General features: G+C 41.3%; 1 protein-coding gene across 1 annotated transcript; it reads left to right on the plus strand.

The window, feature by feature from the left end:
• The first annotated feature begins 684 nt into the window (after window positions 1-684).
• Window positions 685-4367, plus strand: PENK (proenkephalin). Its single transcript, XM_026092298.1, has 2 exons — window positions 685-829; window positions 3389-4367. The coding sequence occupies exons 1-2, from the start codon at window positions 692-694 to the stop codon at window positions 4052-4054; spliced, it is 804 nt and encodes a 267-aa protein (XP_025948083.1). The 5' UTR covers window positions 685-691; the 3' UTR covers window positions 4055-4367.
• The last annotated feature ends 12932 nt before the right edge of the window (window positions 4368-17299 follow it).

Genomic DNA, 17299 nt, shown 5'->3' on the forward strand with positions numbered 1-17299 from the left:
GGCTCCCGCCGCCTCTCCGCTCCGACTCGGAGCGGCGCTGCCGGCCGCAGGCTTTCGCCGCCGCGCTCCCGGCCACCCCAGCCCCTCSGCTCCTCTAAGATTTACCGGAGCCGGTGACAGCCGCGGGCTGTTATCCCCTCTCTTCCCCCGCGTTATTTCCTTCCCCCCGCCCCCTCCTCCGCTAGAGTTTCTCCGGCGGCGCAGGCTGCTTCGCCTTTCCATAAGCAGCAGAGGCTCGGGCCGGGACCCCGGCGAGGCGCCACTCGCTCCGCAGGACCGCAGCGCGGCGAGGAAGCCCGTGTGTGAGTGCGCTGCTCCGGCGGGGGGGGGGAGCGGCGGGCCGCGGCGAGTCTGCTGGGGCTGCGGCCCCGCGCGCCGAAGTTGCATTTCGTTGCAAGCTTCGCTGTCGCGCCCCGTGTGCAGGGTGGCCCCCGGGAGGCTGCGAGCGGGGAAACCCTCCGCGGTGGGTCTGAGAGCTAGATCCGTGGCCTTGCAAATGAGAGGGACGGCTGGTGCAAGCGCCTTGGCTCCGAAAGCGCAGGAGTTAGAGGAGCTGCCCGCGGGCGAGGGCTTGGCTTAAGTCGCCGCAGCCGAGCGCCTCTGGGCCCCTCTTGCTGCGCGGCAGCCGCGGGCCGGGCAGGGCAGCGGGGCGGGCGGCGGCGGCGGCGCTGACCTCTTCTCTTGCAGCCCCATGGCGCGGCTCCTGCGACTCGGCTGCTCGCTCCTGGCGCTCAGCACCTGCCTGCTGCTGCGGGCGCGGGCCGACTGCGGCCGCGACTGCGCCGCCTGCGCCTACCGCCGCGGGCCCCGCGCCGACATCCACCCCCTGGTAAGCGGCCGCGGAGAGCGGCCCCGCCACCCCCGGGCAGCCGCAGCGAGGGGGCCGCGCCCGGGCGCCCCTCGGGGGGCTCGGCGGCTGCTCGCCTCCGCTCCGGGAGCGCCGCCGCCCGAGGGGCCGGGGCCGCGGGCCCCTGAGCAGGCCGACCCCGGTCACCCCGTGCGGTTTTCCAGCTGAAACAGCGAAAAACATCTGCCCGAAAACTTGGCGGGCTCCCACAGAAAGTCTGGCTCAAGCGCTGCTTAAGTAGCAGTGCCTCCCTCTGCCCGTTTGGCTTTCACGGGAAAATACATTCCTTTAACGGTTAGGTAAATCATGCTAAGAAACCTCCAGAATGCAGCTTTTTTCCATCCGTAATTTTAAGGACATTGAAATTATTTCAAAACATGCCCACAGGGCAACTCACTTGAAATTTAAGCGTCGGGACCAGTGAAATGCTGGGGTCCCTGAGCCCTCACTGAAGAAGGTGGGAACTGAGGCTGCCGAGCCCTTGGCCACAGGCCAGCGGTACCTTGCAGTTTCTGATCTCAAATGTCTGTGTATTCAGGCATCACGCCGGCAGCATGTCTAGATGTTCCAAAAGGTTTTGTTCCTAAGATGTCTTTGGCTATTTGTGAGCACGTAAAATGAAGCACTGGACCCAAYTCTATGCAGAATTAGGAATCACTGAATACCTCTACTTACTACAAAAGCAAGGACTCACTGTTAACCACAGCAGGTTCATAAGGATGGTGTTCTTTGGATAGCTGGCAAAAAAAATCGAAAGAAGTTTGGTATACTTCTACTTACATTAGCTTTCAGTCAAACTTCAGCTTCAGTGTTAACTGTTAACTAAGAAAAAGGTGGTGGTTTGATTTTCTGGGGGGAGGGCTATGTGCTTTTTGGAGTAGATGTTGAGTAGCGTGTCTACATTAACATTCTTTCTTTTAAACCTTTGGGAATTATTCGAGAAAGAATTATTAAATCCCATTCAGTAACAACACTTAATAGCTGAAATAAGAAAAGAAGCAAAGTGGCATACCACATATTTCTTAAACAGTTTTAAAAAATAGATGTTTCTAGATACTAGCATCTAGCAAAGCTGCTTGATTTTATTGCATTGTATCTATAAGATGTAATCAAATCATTCATACATATGAGGTGACATATGTGTGAATGATGACATATGTATTTGAACGTAGGAGGTTGCTTAAACCGATCAAGATGGAAAGAGAAGGGGAAAGAATTTCTCTTGTTCTGGTTTACCATGATTTTCAAATCAAACTGAAGTTGAGATCACATTCTCTTCATGGCATAACTGTACTCTATAGCAGTAAACAAGTAGTGCCATTTAAAATAGATAGATCATTATTGTGTTGTAAAATACATAAATACCTTTCATTCTCTTGTGTTCAGTAATAGGGAAATCATATCATAGATCATATGTAAATTTCTCAAAGTAAAATAGGGCTCAACAGAGGGGTGAGGCCAGAGGTAGTGAGCTGGTCAGTTAGCTACTATAAAGAACTGCTGTGACTTAACTTCACACTTTTAAAGCACATTAAGATCCTTAGAAAACATCATCCGTAGGCAAAATAAATGTTTATCTTACTGAAAATACTAATGATTTCTGCTTTAATTATTGTGGTATGAAAATCATGGGCAAGAAGAGAAAACACTGGATTCACCTTTTTGTGATTTAAGAGTGTGATTTCACAAGAAATAAATTTCTGTGATGCAGCAGTGAAAACAGTAGCTAATATGTGTCTTATCTTCATGTGACAAGTTATAAGATATGCATACGGGTATTGAAAATTTATTTTATGTTTCAGCCTTAAAAATTGTCTTTATCAGTCAGAAGCAACACAGGTTAGGATTTTTTCCCTCCTTCTAGTGGTCACTATGTATAACAAACTAGAAAAAACTTAAGTTTGATCCTGCCTAAGAAAGCCTGTATTTCTATCTTGGAATTGGTGTAGATTTGAAAGATTTCTTCCATGAAGACAAACAAAATAGAGAGAAATATAGCCTTCAGAGCCATGTARTATACTGAAGATACTAACCAGTACAATATAGCTGGCTTCTTTGCAACAATACTCCCTTTTAAAGATCTCAGTAACCTTTTCCTAAAATTTTTGAATATTACTTTTAATTATGAAGATCCAATACATTTCTACACTTTCACTATGAAACCAACAGCAACTGCTTTTTAACTTTCCGTCARTAAATACAAGGCTTCATAAGAATGCACCCAAGCAAGAAGGGAGGTATGGGAGTTGTATGTGTGGTGGGTTTAAAATAGAACCATAGGGCCTGCCACGAGGGATAGGACTCATGATCTGTCTTGTCCAGTGTTCTGTTTCTTAGAGTGGATATTACCATGTACTTATAGAAGAATACAAAAAACTTCATAATAGACAGTTATGACAGCTGTTCATGATGAGCAGTCCTTCCAACCCACCAGTAAAAAGGGCTTGCTCATGGCCTTTTAAAAACAAGAAAAGTTAAGGCAAGATGACAGTAAAGTACATACTTTTAAACCATTCTCAGTAAACCACATCCATTTTTCAGGCATGTACACTAGAATGTGAAGGAAAGCTGCCTTCTGCCAAAGCCTGGGAGACCTGCAAGGAGCTTCTGCAGCTGACAAAACTGGATCTTTCTGAGGATGGCAACATTGCTCCAGGAGACAAGAAAGAGCTGGATGAGAATCATTTGCTTGCAAAGAAGTATGGAGGCTTTCTGAAAAGATATGGGGGGTTCATGAAGAAAATGGATGAGCTCTATCGGGTGGAACCAGAGGAGGAAGCTAATGGAGGAGAGATCTTGGCTAAGAGGTATGGAGGATTTATGAAGAAAGACTCGGATGATGATGCCCTGGCTAATTCCTCTGATCTCCTGAAGGAGCTTCTAGGAACAGGGGATAACCCTGAAGCTGGACGTTATCGAGAGATAAATGAAAATGATGGAGACGTCAGCAAAAGATACGGAGGCTTCATGAGAAGCGTAAAGCGCAGTCCAGAATTGGAAGATGAAGCCAAAGAGCTGCAAAAGAGATACGGTGGTTTCATGAGAAGAGTGGGCAGGCCAGAATGGTGGCTGGATTACCAGAAACGATATGGTGGGTTTCTTAAGCGCTTCTCTGATTCTATTCTCCCTTCAGAAGAAGATGGGGAAAGTTATTCCAAAGAGATCCCAGAGATGGAAAAGAGATATGGCGGATTTATGAGATTTTAATACCTTCCCCTTTTATCCCTTTTGTCCTAAATGAGAGAGACTGCCTTATTGGTCATAACTTATTGTAATGTGTTGCTTGTACTGTACAGTTTTTTACTGTCCTGGTAAATAATGCAACCTGCAATCTGTTGTTTCAGGTTCTGTATTCTTTTAAGTCAAATAACTACTTTCTGGTTTAGTGAAGTTCAAGTCTGTATTGTAGTTTCCATGCTAAAACTATTTTGATTACTGTATTCATTTTCTTTAAACAGGAAGAACATCTACAGTAGAATTGCTTAACTGTATATACAATAAATTCTTCATCCTAACTGCATAAATACTGAAATGCTTGTTATTTTCTACCAGTCATTTAATCAAACATCATATCATCTTTTCTTAACACTAAACAATCACAGCAATGTTGCCAAACTTTTCTCTRTAATTACAGAATTTGTACTGCACACACAACAGCCAAATTGGATTTTTCTTTATTTTTTTCAGTTTCTTAAAATAGTAGAATAATGAATATACTCTAAAGAGGATATAACTACATCTGCTTTGACTGTTCTTATTTTAACCAATTAGCAGAATCAATGTTTAAAGCCCAAATCTATAATTTGTTGCATTTAGCCGATTCCCGTGAAGAAATAAATGAGTGCATTTCRCTTAAAACACTAAAATCATCTCTCCAGTGCACAACATAATGTCTTGTTTTAGTTATACTTTTTACATCCACCCAATATAGGATTGTACAGTTGGCCTTTAAGTTCTAAACACTAACTTAAAAAGCAGTAAGTGAGTTTGTGCAAAATAAACAGAACACCAAAAACTGCATTTAAAAACTTCACAAATCCAATTTTGCAGAGCAGCTGATAAATGATTTTTCATGGAACAACTTTGTGTCTGATTCCTCAGCTGGTGTAAATCACCTCTGCACTACTTAAATATAGGAGGTTCTGCTGGTCAGTCTTTTCTGTTTGAAACCAAGAGTTATAGACTAACAACAGGAGTAAATCTGAGAACAAGTAGAAAACCCGTCACTAACACTATAGATCATTTGGCGTTTATGTGGATGGCAGTTGCATTAAAGAGCAGCTCCCATCCCAGTGGCAATTCCTTCCTTTGATAGTTCTGTCTGACTATTCCTGCAGTTTCCTAGAGCAGCTGTTTGTAAGCACTCTTCCCCCACATACTGCTGCYTGTTGCTTCCCACCTACATTAATGTGATGAAAAACACTTGAGCCACTGGCACTGGTAAAAATTTCAGGACATATGAGCGAGATTTACAAAACTACAAATTTAGTATTTGAAGCTACTGAGGTCACAATCCTCAAAGCTGTTTAGATACCTAACTATCACTGAAATAGTTCATGGGAGCTAGATGTCTAAATGCATCTGTGGCTCTGGCTTGAGTATCTATCTTAAGGACTTAATGATTGCACAGGTCCCTAGTAGGCTATTGAAGCCTATTTCAATTTTGCATAGTAATATCTATTGACACAAAGGGCATCTCAAGGGTCTGACTTTTAATTTCAAGTCAATGGGATCTTCTGGGTTCACAGGACCTACTAAAAAAATCAGGCTCTCCAGTTAAGCATTTGAATATGCACTGAAAAGCCTAACCACATACAATTAGTTGTGATGATTTCTGGCTTGGCCCTGAAAGGATGATACAAATGGTTTGAAAAGGCCAAAATTCTGCTAAATATATTGCTGATAAACTGCAAGACGTTCATTTTCCTTCAGCAAAAAGTAGGGCACCTGTTTTCCTGTTCCTGCTATACAACAGGATGATACCAAATTTTAAAAGATAGAAACCACAGATKCCTGTACAAACCCTGTGGCCTCCTCAGGGTTCAGATGTGTTCCCTATAATTTTCCTAGAGAGTTCTTCAAGGYATTATCAGCCACAGGAAAACTCTTCTTTCCATTCTTACCCTACAATATCACCTGTCCACTAGTGGCTGCAGAGCTCCAAATGGGCTCCAGGAACACATCACCCTGCTTAGTTTCACCCAAAAGGAAGTCAGGGAGAGGTTGAGACTCTGAGGCTGTTCTGCAATGCAGACCAGAGCAGGGAAAGGGGGCATGATCAACAGCTTCACATTGAAAGCACACTCTGGATCTGAACTAAAATGATAATGTAGTTGCACCCTTAACCTTTCACTTCAACACTTGCTCACTTTTTTTCCTTAAAACTTATTTACTTCTACTTTAGTCAAGAGAGGACCTTGCCAGTCCTCTAACTAAAATAAGCATTGCCACATTTCTTTGATGATGCAAGTCAAGGGGTTATTGTCACCCATCCTTCATAGTTAACACATTTTTTTGATCCAATGAGGAATAAAATTCCACACATTCGAGTGTATTTTGCAGAATGGAGTGTTTTGATCTACTAGGCCTTGTAGTTCATATTAATTTATATAGTAAAAAAGACTTAAAACAACCATCTAACCGAAATATATACATGCAGCCCAATATAGAAGTGAAAATGAGGAAAGAGGAGGAGTGGGAGTCTCTTCTCAGAGAAGAAGCTCCAGGCTTCAAAMAGGGTAAGAAGGAGGGCCCGGGCAACTACAGATCAGTCAGCCTCACCTCGATGTCTGGGAAGGCGATGGAACAGCTCATCCAAGATGCCATCTATAAGCACATGAAGGAAAAGGTGGTGATCAGGAGTAGTCAGCATGAGTTCACCAAGGGGAAATCATGCCTAACCAATCTGATAGCCTTCTCTGATGGAATGACTGCCTGGGTAGATGAGGGGAGAGCAGTGGATGTTGTCTGCCTTGACTTCAGCAAGGCTTTTGACACTGTCTCCCATAACATCCTCATAGACAAGCTCAGGAAGTGTGGGCTAGATGASTGGACAGTGAGGTGGMTTGARAACTGGCTGAATGGCAGAGCTCAGAGGGTTGTGCTCAGTGGTGCAGAGTCTAGTTGGAGGCCTGTAGYTAGCRGTGTCCCCCAGGGGTCAGTHCTGGGTCCAGTCTTGTTCAACTTCTTCATCAGTGACCTGGATGAAGGGACAGAGTGCACCCTCAGCAAGTTTGCTGACGATACCAARCTGGGAGGAGTGGCGGATACACCAGAGGGCTGTGCTGCCATTCAGAGAGACCTGGACAGGCTGGAGAGGTGGGCAGAGAGGAACCTCATGAAGTTCAACAAAGGCAAGTGCAAGGTCCTGCACCTGGGGAGGAATAACCCCATGCACCAGTACAGGTTGGGGGTTGATCTGCTGGAAAGCAGCTCTGCKGAGAAGGACCTGGGAGTGCTGGTGGACACCAAGTTAAGCATGAGGCAGCAATGTGCCCTTGTGGCCAAGAAGGCCAATGGTATCCTGGGGTGCATCAGGAAGAGTRTTGCCAGCAGGTCGAGGGAGGTGATCCTCCCCCTCTACTCAGCCCTGGTGAGGCCACATCTGGAGTWCTGTGTCCAGTTCTGGGCTCCCCAATACAAGAGAGACATGATGAAGCTACTGGAGAGAGTTCGGTGAAGGACTTCTAAGATGATTAGGGGACTGGAGCATCTCTCTTATGAGGAAAGGCTGACAGAGTTGGGACTGTTCAGCCTGGAGAAGAGAAGGCTGAGGGGGGATCTTATCAATGTGTATAAGTATCTGAAGGGAAGGTGTCAAGAGGATGGGACCAGACTCTTTTCAGTGGTGCCCAGCGACAGGACAAGAGGCAATGGGCACAGACTGAAACACAAGAAGTTCCATCTGAATATGAGAAAAAACTTCTTCCCTGTGAGGGTGACAGAGCCCTGGAGCAGGTTGCCCAGAGAGGTTGTGGAGTCTCCTTCTCTGGAGATATTCAAAACCTGCCTGGATGCGATCCTGGGCAATGTGCTCTAGGTGATCCTGCTTGAGCAGGGGRGTTGGACTAGATGATCTCCAGAGGTGCCTTCCAACCTCAGCAATTCTGTGATTCTGTGATTATGAAGAGAGTTGTATTGCTTTATGGAAATAAAAGTAGAAAAGAAGAAAGCCTGATGTGTGAAAAGAAAATTCCAAGAATATTCTAAAGAAAGAAATTTCACCGAGGCCAAAAAAAAAAACAATTCTAATTTTTTTTCTCTGACTTTTATCATTGCTCTTGGCATCTTTACAGGACCCCCAGTATCCCATAGTATGATCACACATGGTATCATTGTTTTGAATACTAAATAGTAGAAACTGAATATGAACAATGAATGAAGAGGTCTAGACCAATCAAAAAGATTAGTGCCTCTGCATTAGGAACACAAGAAAGATAGTCTCATTGAGACTGAAGCAAAGATGGGCTGGGTTTTGCAATAGAAACTAATTAAAAGAAGGAAGCAAAAAAAGGATTTCCTGAACCAAATGGTGTTCACAAACAGGAGCAGATCATAAGGGAGAGATAAGTCAACGAATAGAATGATTTCTGAATACAAAACTGCATGCAGCTGGAGCTCTGCCTTAAAATCTAAGCTTAAATCTTAGGATAATGAGGAAGAGTTACAGTGCCATTCCCATCTCTTTCTTTGTGCATTCTCAGATAAATTTGGTATATTTTATGAGCTATGAAAAGCATAACTTTGAACTTCCTGGCTTTTCTCTGGTAAATTAAATTTAATATGCAGTACTATTTACAATAAATATGAATAACTCCAAAATATTATTATAGTAATTACTTCATGATTATTTATAATTATTATAATTTACTTTGTAATTGTAACTTTATCATAAAAACAATTATAACGTAAATATTAACTCTTTCAGATAATGTTTCCCAAGATAGAAACTTCGTAAGAACAGAAGCATGTTCTAATTAATATACTGAAATAGACATTATTAAACTGTGTCTAATATAGACTCTAAATACTCACTGGCTCATTTTAATTCTGAAAGGAAGTTAATTCAAAAACCAAACTGTTCAATATATGGTGTATAAGGCCTCTCTGTCATTAAGGATGGCTTTGGAGGCCTTGTAAGACAAAATGATAAATTCACAGAACACCTCTTACTCAGCACAGTTTATGTATACATTTCAGTGCCACAGGAGCTTCCCTTAACTGTCTTCCTCAGGAACTAGAGAGCTCAGCTGGACACAAACAGCAAGGTTCCTTGTCATGCCAGAAGGAACATCCCAGAATTTGCAACTTCAAAGGCAAATAGTTCTTAAGTTTCTTGGTCCTAGATTGCTTTCAGAATGAAGAAATTCCCAGCATGAGTTTCCTGACCCATTTGATTTACAGTGGCATTCTGGGATAACCCCAAGAAGTGTACCACATGTCTGGCCATTTAACACACTGAAGTGCAATCTAAAAAGTCACATAGAGAAGAATGTAACCAGTTCCCTTTCAAAGTCTTAAAACTTTGATGCTTCTCTTCAGTTCCCACCAAGATGGGTGATACAAGCATTACCGAAGAGATCCCTCTACCTGGCTAAGCTTTGCAGCCTATTCTTCTCTCTTTCCAAAAGCAGCTGCTTTGACAGTGCACAGACTTCATCATTTCCACTTTCTCTGTAGAAATCCCTTTGTCAGTCTGCACTCACAGTCTTGGCTCTAATTTCATCAACCACAACACTGAGGTCTGCCTTTTGACAAACCATAAAAGAAAAGAGAATTTTATACATAGGAATGAAGAATGATTCTGGTTTAAATCCTAAGTATGGAGGTTAGGTGGCTATCTTTAGGTTTTCTGCTTCTAATACTTTGGTCATAACTCTTTTCTGCCCACAGCGTTAAAAAAAGTAGTACACATCAACAGGAATGCATTCATTACAATATCCAATTKTATTGCAGTTATGGTCCACTACTCCACCTTACAAGGGTAAGGAAGTATCACGAAGATTGTTTTAAACAACAAACGGTACAAAACCAGCTGTAAATCATTAATTTGAGCATTCAGTTACTAATCCCATCAGCCTCATTTAAAGCACACTGACTGTTGCATATCCAATTAACTGTTGCTATGGAAAATGAAAAAGCTTAAAGATATTTGACAGACAAATCTTTACCAGCCCAGCAGGGATTTTGACTGAATTGTTTAATTARATTGTGATTTTACCTAAATTGAGCATTTAGTATAATCCTCACTGAAACCATGTGATGAAATCTTCCAAGGTTAAACAGTCATCACAATAGTACATCACTGTGCTAAATGATTTGTTAAAAGCACTGCACTACCCTGCTTCCCCAAGGAGAAGACTGGTGTACCCTTGTACAGAGATTATCCATGCTAAACCTTTTCAAAGTTGTCCATGTCTGTAGGTATACAAGGGCACACATATGAGCTTTGCCTCTTGCTTTCCTACCATTGCTCTCTTTCTCACCAGTCTTCTCTAGCCCAAGAGTGATTGTTTTCACATAACCTTTCCAGCCCTTTATTTTCCTAGTAAATTATAATGCTATGCATTGATTATACTCCAAGTCTGCAATCAGATCTGTGCACACACCTCTGATCAGAGCTCATCTTGATTTCAATCCTAAAACTACAGAATTATGAATTATGAAAACTGTTCCTAAACTGCTCTGAGAATCTGTATCTTAACTATTAGATTTAATGTCTCTGGCAAATACTGTAAAACAGCTATTTGGATATTGTTTTTCTTTCTTTCATGAGCAGAAGACAATGACAGTAGCAATATAAATAATAGGTCAATTTTCTCATAAAAGTGGTTGAGGAAGATAAGCCATGTAAGCCTTTCTTAGAACATATAAACCAATATTTTTCATGACCTGCAGTATAAAAGGGTTTTACAGTGGGGCTTTTATGCTTATAAAGATTTCTTTTTAACTCTGCAAATAACTAGCTGACAAGAGGGGAAGATGGGGCAGAAACTTCAACTGTTCCACATTTCTCCATCTAGAAAAATACCCTGTAGAAGGATATTTCTTATTTTATTTTTTGTTAATATGGCACAGCTGTCATGCTATGACAGCTAATGACACAGTTAATGTGACAAGGTGATTCTCAGAATGTGATTAACTCATTCTTTTCCCATCAGCCTGAAAAAAAAAGCTGTCAGCTTCCATCTGAACAGTAGTGGAAATAAGCCCCTCAAAAGGGCTCTCAGGCTAGGTTAAGAGTTTCCACAGCAATAGCTTCTCCCTCTGAATGGTTCAGTGATGCCTTGGACCCAAGGAGTCTCAGCAGCACTGCATAACATGAACCCACTCACAGCATCATGACCATTCACAACACCTGGTTCCTGCAAATGTCTTTTAAACCTACAACTAGCAAACTCTGCTGTCCCAGCACCAATCCTTGCAGGTCCTCAAAAGGTTAAATCCACTAGTGGGGCCTGGCAAAAATTATGGCAGCATGCTGATATATCCACTCCTYTTCTTTCTTCATATAAATGTGAGTATCATCAACATTCAGTTTTCTCAATACCTTACTGAAAAGGACAGTTAAATCACTAACTAACCTTAACCTGAGGCAAAACAAATAGGCATAGCAGTAGGTAAAGAGAAATACTCTGAAGAAATAATTTTCTGAATAATATCCCTCATTACTGAAGACATCAGTCCTCAAATTACTGCATAACTTTGAGATGTTTTGTAGCTCTCTGGCACTGTTAGTACACTCCAAATGTTCTGGTCTCCTGGTTGTACTGTTTCCTGGCATCACTATTGCCTGTTTAGTGACTTTCAGACTATTTGACTATTAAAGTTCATTATATATGTGGAGTCATACCTTGMGAAAGCTCCAACTACTGTAAAGTGTGGCAGTTTGTCTGCCTAAAAGCCCAGACATCCAGCAACACATCCCCTTTGTCCACTTCTCCACATTATCTCACTACCGTTTGAGTCCAGAATCCAGCTCGGAGTCCCTGATTTCAAAATTGAAGCCCTTCCTGAGCAGGAATACTATCTTTCCCTCCCTCTGCCCATCAGGACTAGGCTCTAAATTGGCACAATGGGTGCTCTTCGATCAGGCTCAGTTAGGTTACAGAATGCATTTCTGCAGTCCTCAGCACTTTTGTGCAAAAATCTGAATTCATTTTTTCAGTATACAGAAAGAAAGACAAATTCTTTAAGAGTACATTCAAATGCAAGTGTGCATTATATCCTTGTGCAAATAAACACCAATCCTAGTGAACTAGGATTTACTTATCATGCAAGCTAAGATGAATATGTAGTTTCATAGTCATAAATAATTTCAGAGTTCTTCCATTTAAGCAGGAGGCAGGGAATACTGCTTGACAGAAAGAACTGGTCAGACTACCTAAGCAAAGAGCTTAAACAAGCAGAAGACATCATTCTTCTCCACAGCTTCTCCTCCCGGGGCCTATGGTCCTTTCACACTGGGAAACGGAACCGGTGGGTTTTCTTTTTCACCTGCCTGTGTACAAGGGAAAAATTTATAATTTTGTCCTCTGCTCATTTGCCTCATACCTATCTCCAAGATTCTTATCTTTTTTTCCATGTGAAAAGCATAGTAAAGCATAGCTTTTTGCAACATTGCTAGGATTTGGGGATCTGTAGCTTAAGTGTCTTTACGCACTGTAATGCCAAGCTCTGTGCTTTTTGCCCTCTTTCTCAGAAAACTATATCATCAACAATAATTTTTTCTTGAAGTTAAGCAGCTGACAAACATTGGTGCCCTGGGTAACTTAGGCCAGATATGATTACATGATCATAGCTACTGTATCTGAATACAGCCAGGACACAAGGAGTAAAAACTTGGTGCCGGTTCAGTATATACCCCAAGCATCTTCTCAGTCATCATGACTAGCTTTGTAACTACCAGTTGGCAAAACATTGAGCACCTGCAGGTTAGTGGTAGATGCAGGTGAACACAAGCTTTGAAGACACCTGTGGCATGCTCAGACCTGCAGAAGGGTACCTATATAGCTATAAAGATCTAAGACGGAATATCTCTGTAGGTTCATGTTCATCAGCCATAGGGTAGGATGGCTGAAATTCACTAGCTGAGGATTTTCTTTAGAGCAGTAACAGTCTTTCTTCAAYGTCTATGAGAAATACAAATCCTCCTGTGGCTGCAGTAGCCTGTAATTATCGCATCTCCTGGATCATGCCCCAGCACTATTGCAACAACAGTGTTGTACAGCTACTCATAGTTTTCATATCAACACTTGCACTGAAAATTAAATTAATTTGGCTAACTATATGATGAAGCATATTGAACCTATTAGAAGAAAAGAAAAACCTTAGGAAGAGAGATCCTCTCTGCTCCCTGCTACTCCTTGAAAAGAAAACATCTTATGCTTTGATTCAGGATACAAGATCAGAGTTTTGTGAACTGGAACTCTTTTTCCTCTTCATCTATAGGACATACAACTAGTTCCCTGACCAGCTTCATCCTGAGGTCCAAATGATCAGATTGACTGCAAAGTGTATTCCCTCCTSGGTGCTCTGTTGTAGTCCAGAGTTTCAGTCAAAGCTGTTAGAAATAATACCACAGATGCAAGAGAAACCTGCCATACTTTAAGTTTGTGCTGAAGATTTCATTTCACTGTGATGAACTAATAAAAACACTGCTTTGATTTCTTTGAGTTTTAGTGTTCTGGTGACATTTCAGTCTGACACCTTTGACCTCTAGGGATCAAGAGTATGTTTTGACACAGACGTTTAGTCTTCCCTGCCCTTTTGAAAGCTTAAATTATTAAAGACAGGCCAGAGAGAAAGTTGTCAGATATTCTGTGTAATAAGGGATTCCCATATTTCAGCTTGTGTCCCACACTGGATTACTCTTAAAAGTCAATCACATGACTAAATTCAGTATGACATGCAAAGGCTAGAAATTTCCTGTCCAGGACATTATAAACCTGGACTTTTTTCTCTTAACAATTTCAGTTCACTAATATGACTTAATATTAGTGACCTACAGAAAGCTCCTCTACCTCACCAATCCTTACTGGTGTTTTGTAGGCATTAGGTATATTTGGATTTTTTTGTCTTTCCAAATGTATGAATACAAGTTACTTTACTGCGCAGTCTGCACAACTACATTAATTGTTATCACTGACATGATATCAAACTGCTTTTGAATATCTGAAATAATATTCTTCCACAAATTCAGCAGACATCTAAAGAACTAATACAGCCTGTAGAAATGCATTTTGTCAGAAAGTAGTAAAATATCTTTAATTTGTTTTTGCTGAGGTATTTGTATGGTACATCTTGTTACAGCATGTGAATGACTTATATTAAGTTTTAAAAAGCTGAACACAAACACAAGTCATTCAGCTGTCCAGTAAAATAATTATTCATCAACCACTTTATTAAAGTAATCTCATTCTACTAAATCTTTTTTTTTGACATTATATTTTTAAGTGGTGATAATACATGAATGTCTTATTAATATATTGCTTCATAATTAGTTATAAAAAGCTGTGATATATAACTAATAATAAATAATTTATTAAAATATTTAAAAGGTTTTTTTTAAATAAATGTAAAATGTAATAAAAAGTATAAAAATGTAAAAAATGTAAAAATAATGTTAAAAAATATAAAAATTTAAATTGCAGCCCAGAGGCATAGATACATCTCAACAGCATTCAATYCACGTCCACAAAACTGAGCTTCTTTGAATGCTCAGTCACACAAAGATGCCAGTCAACGCATAGTCGACCAAAACTATTTGAAAGGCCCAACTGGCTTGCAAAAGGAGAACATTTCCCCACCTCTAATCTCCACAGCCAATGAAGAGTTAGATAAAATCAGTAACACTTGCACTTACTTTGCATGGCCTATAGCTGTTTTGACACTTCATTGTATCACAGCAAACATTTACATACCGGAAAACTGGGTACTCTTTATCACCCTGGCAACTGTGAGTGTGCCAGGGGATTTACACCAGATTAAAAGCTGAAAAGAACCTTCTGTCCCTATGTGGGCAGGCTTTAGCATCAGTGTGCTTGACCAGTTCTCACCCACTTAATAGATCAGGATAGTGATTTATTTTTATAGGTCTGCTATGCTTGCTATAACTTCTTATTACATGGAGTATATACAAATACACAAGAGGTGCACARAGATGCTGGCGTACTCTCAGTTTTAGATATTCTTAGTTGTGTGGTTCTTTATTTCTGTAGTTGATCTTGTTAGTGGCTTACCTTTGACATGTAAGTTAGTCTATTTGTAAATTTATCCTGTTTCCTTTATTTAATAGCTTTGTTAGGCTGAAAATTAATGCCAGACATCTGAAGGCTTGCTACCAGAAGATAAATAATAAAAACACCTTTCATACAACTGCTTGCATGGCTTCTTTGGCTGTGGCACCATTTATTTTTCAATGCAGTCAAATGGTTTGAGACAATTTTGTTATTGTATTTTTACTGTCACTTAGGAACTGGGGTTTTGGTACAAGCCATTTGGTGTTCACTCTACAAAAAGTAAGTTTTGGTCCATACAAGAGTTACTGTGCATACAGCAGCCAAAATAATAAGTTTCTGTTTGACAACAAAATTCAACATTTTGAAATACTGGGACAAAACTGGGACAAAACCCATACATATTCATGATTTCCTAATGTTTTTACAAAACAAAAATCCCGGTGGTGTTTCATTTTACAAATGCAGAAACAAATCTATAGAAGAGCCACCAAATGTAGCTGGTAGAGTAACACCTATCCTAAATACACTGCCACCCCCCGACTTCCTTGTTACTTATGACACCCACTCTCTACCCAAATCTAGCAAAGAGCTGCAGCCTTCTTACCACACTGAACTCTCAAATTTAGGTATCCAAATTATTACTCATCATTGGAGCCTTGCAGAATGAAAGCTTGCAGCTTCTTGTGTCAGTTCAGCATCACAGGGGGAAAGTTATGTGTTTACATACTGTACTTGCATAGGCATGTGCTTTGGAAACAGGATCCTCCCGTTGGCAGCCTTACAGCTTGCAAGGTGCTGGTTGCAACAGAATTCCTTATGGACATGGTTTACCTGGAAACRTTGTCCTAATAACCAGGCATCTCGTCTTTTTTGTTTCATGACCAGGGATTTATCACGGAAGCATTATTCCCTCCCTTTCCTGTAATCTGGTGCATTTGCAATTACTGATTATGACATGACACCTTCTTCCAGTTACTTTACCCRCTTGCTCTGCATTGGTTAGCTCCTTGTTTGGAGCCGCAGTTTGCTGAAGCTTTGAGCTCTGCCTTCAGTCGTAATGAGCATGGTTCAGTAGCAGCCTTTGCTGGAATCTAAATAGAATATACAATAGTTAATTGCACATATAAGTAAATAACCTCCCTAAGAATACTATTAGCAATGACGGTGTAGAATTTTCCACTGTATGTCTTGAAGTAAGTTACATCAAACTACATGAGTTTCAGTCTTTTACCAGCTGAAATGAAAACTGTCTCATGAGCCCCCATAAATTATAATTTGAAATCTGAAATGTACTTACAACATAAATGCAGGGACCAGAGTACACCATGCCTCTGTCATTCAAATTCTTTCTTTCTGTGGCTTGTCTATAAGCAAGACAAGACTTTTCATATTGCTTATTCAAAATGCAAATCATAACAGATAAACAGCCTTTTCTTTATTTGCCTTTTAGATAAGTAATATCTGGAAGATGTCACAGTGCTCATGAGAAACCAAGAATTTAACAGGAAAAGCATAGTCTTATAGGTCTAAGAATGGACAAAAAGTAGGAACATGACTTTTTATTCAATATTCCACTTCTTGTAAAAAAAAAGTACTGACACAACAGTGGTGCAGGACTGCAGGCTTAAAGCTAGATAATGTATGTATGAAAACTGATGGGAGAAAATGATGATCATAACTATCATTTTAAAGACATGAAACAAAGATAATCAGGTGGTTTTACTKTTTTATAGGGAGATATTCATAATCAGTATTTCCCTTTTCATTCCCTTTCCAGTAAGGGAGCAAGCTGGAGAAGAGTGATTTACGTCATAACAAGCATTTAATTTCTGAGCTGCAATAAAGTACCAGCAGGGGAAGGAAAGACAGCACTTTCTTTCAAAGTCCTTGGAAAGGACTTTCTTCAAGTCCCAGGCGAGAAGCCAAGAGCAGCTGCCACCTCCGTGCTTGGGCTGGCAGGAGGTGGGAGGGATGGTGATGATTTCAGCAGCGAACCAGCCCTGGCCCCCTCGTCTTTAGAAACCGGGGACTGCATAGCTGAGCTCACTTGCACTGGTGAGCGCAGGGCAGTGGGTGGCAAGGCCAGGGTGGGCAGTGGGCTGGGTGCCGGCCGTGGATATGTTTTCACCTGGGAGTTGCTGGCAGCACGGCCCCATTCGGCCACTGGTCCTCACTTGCCACAGGTCTGACAGGAGACAGGTGCCCAACCCCT

The sequence above is a fragment of the Apteryx rowi genome, unplaced genomic scaffold, assembly GCF_003343035.1.
Source record: "Apteryx rowi isolate R43461 unplaced genomic scaffold, aptRow1 scaffold_959, whole genome shotgun sequence".
NCBI classification, from domain to species: domain Eukaryota; kingdom Metazoa; phylum Chordata; class Aves; order Apterygiformes; family Apterygidae; genus Apteryx; species Apteryx rowi.

Excerpts from the sequence above, each read along its gene's own strand:
- PENK (XM_026092298.1), top strand. The coding sequence starts at position 692 with ATGGCGCGGCTCCTGCGACTCGGCTGCTCGCTCCTGGCGCTCAGCACC. Across the intron at positions 830-3,388 it reads GCGCCGACATCCACCCCCTG|GCATGTACACTAGAATGTGA; the intron begins GTAAGCGGCCGC and ends TCCATTTTTCAG.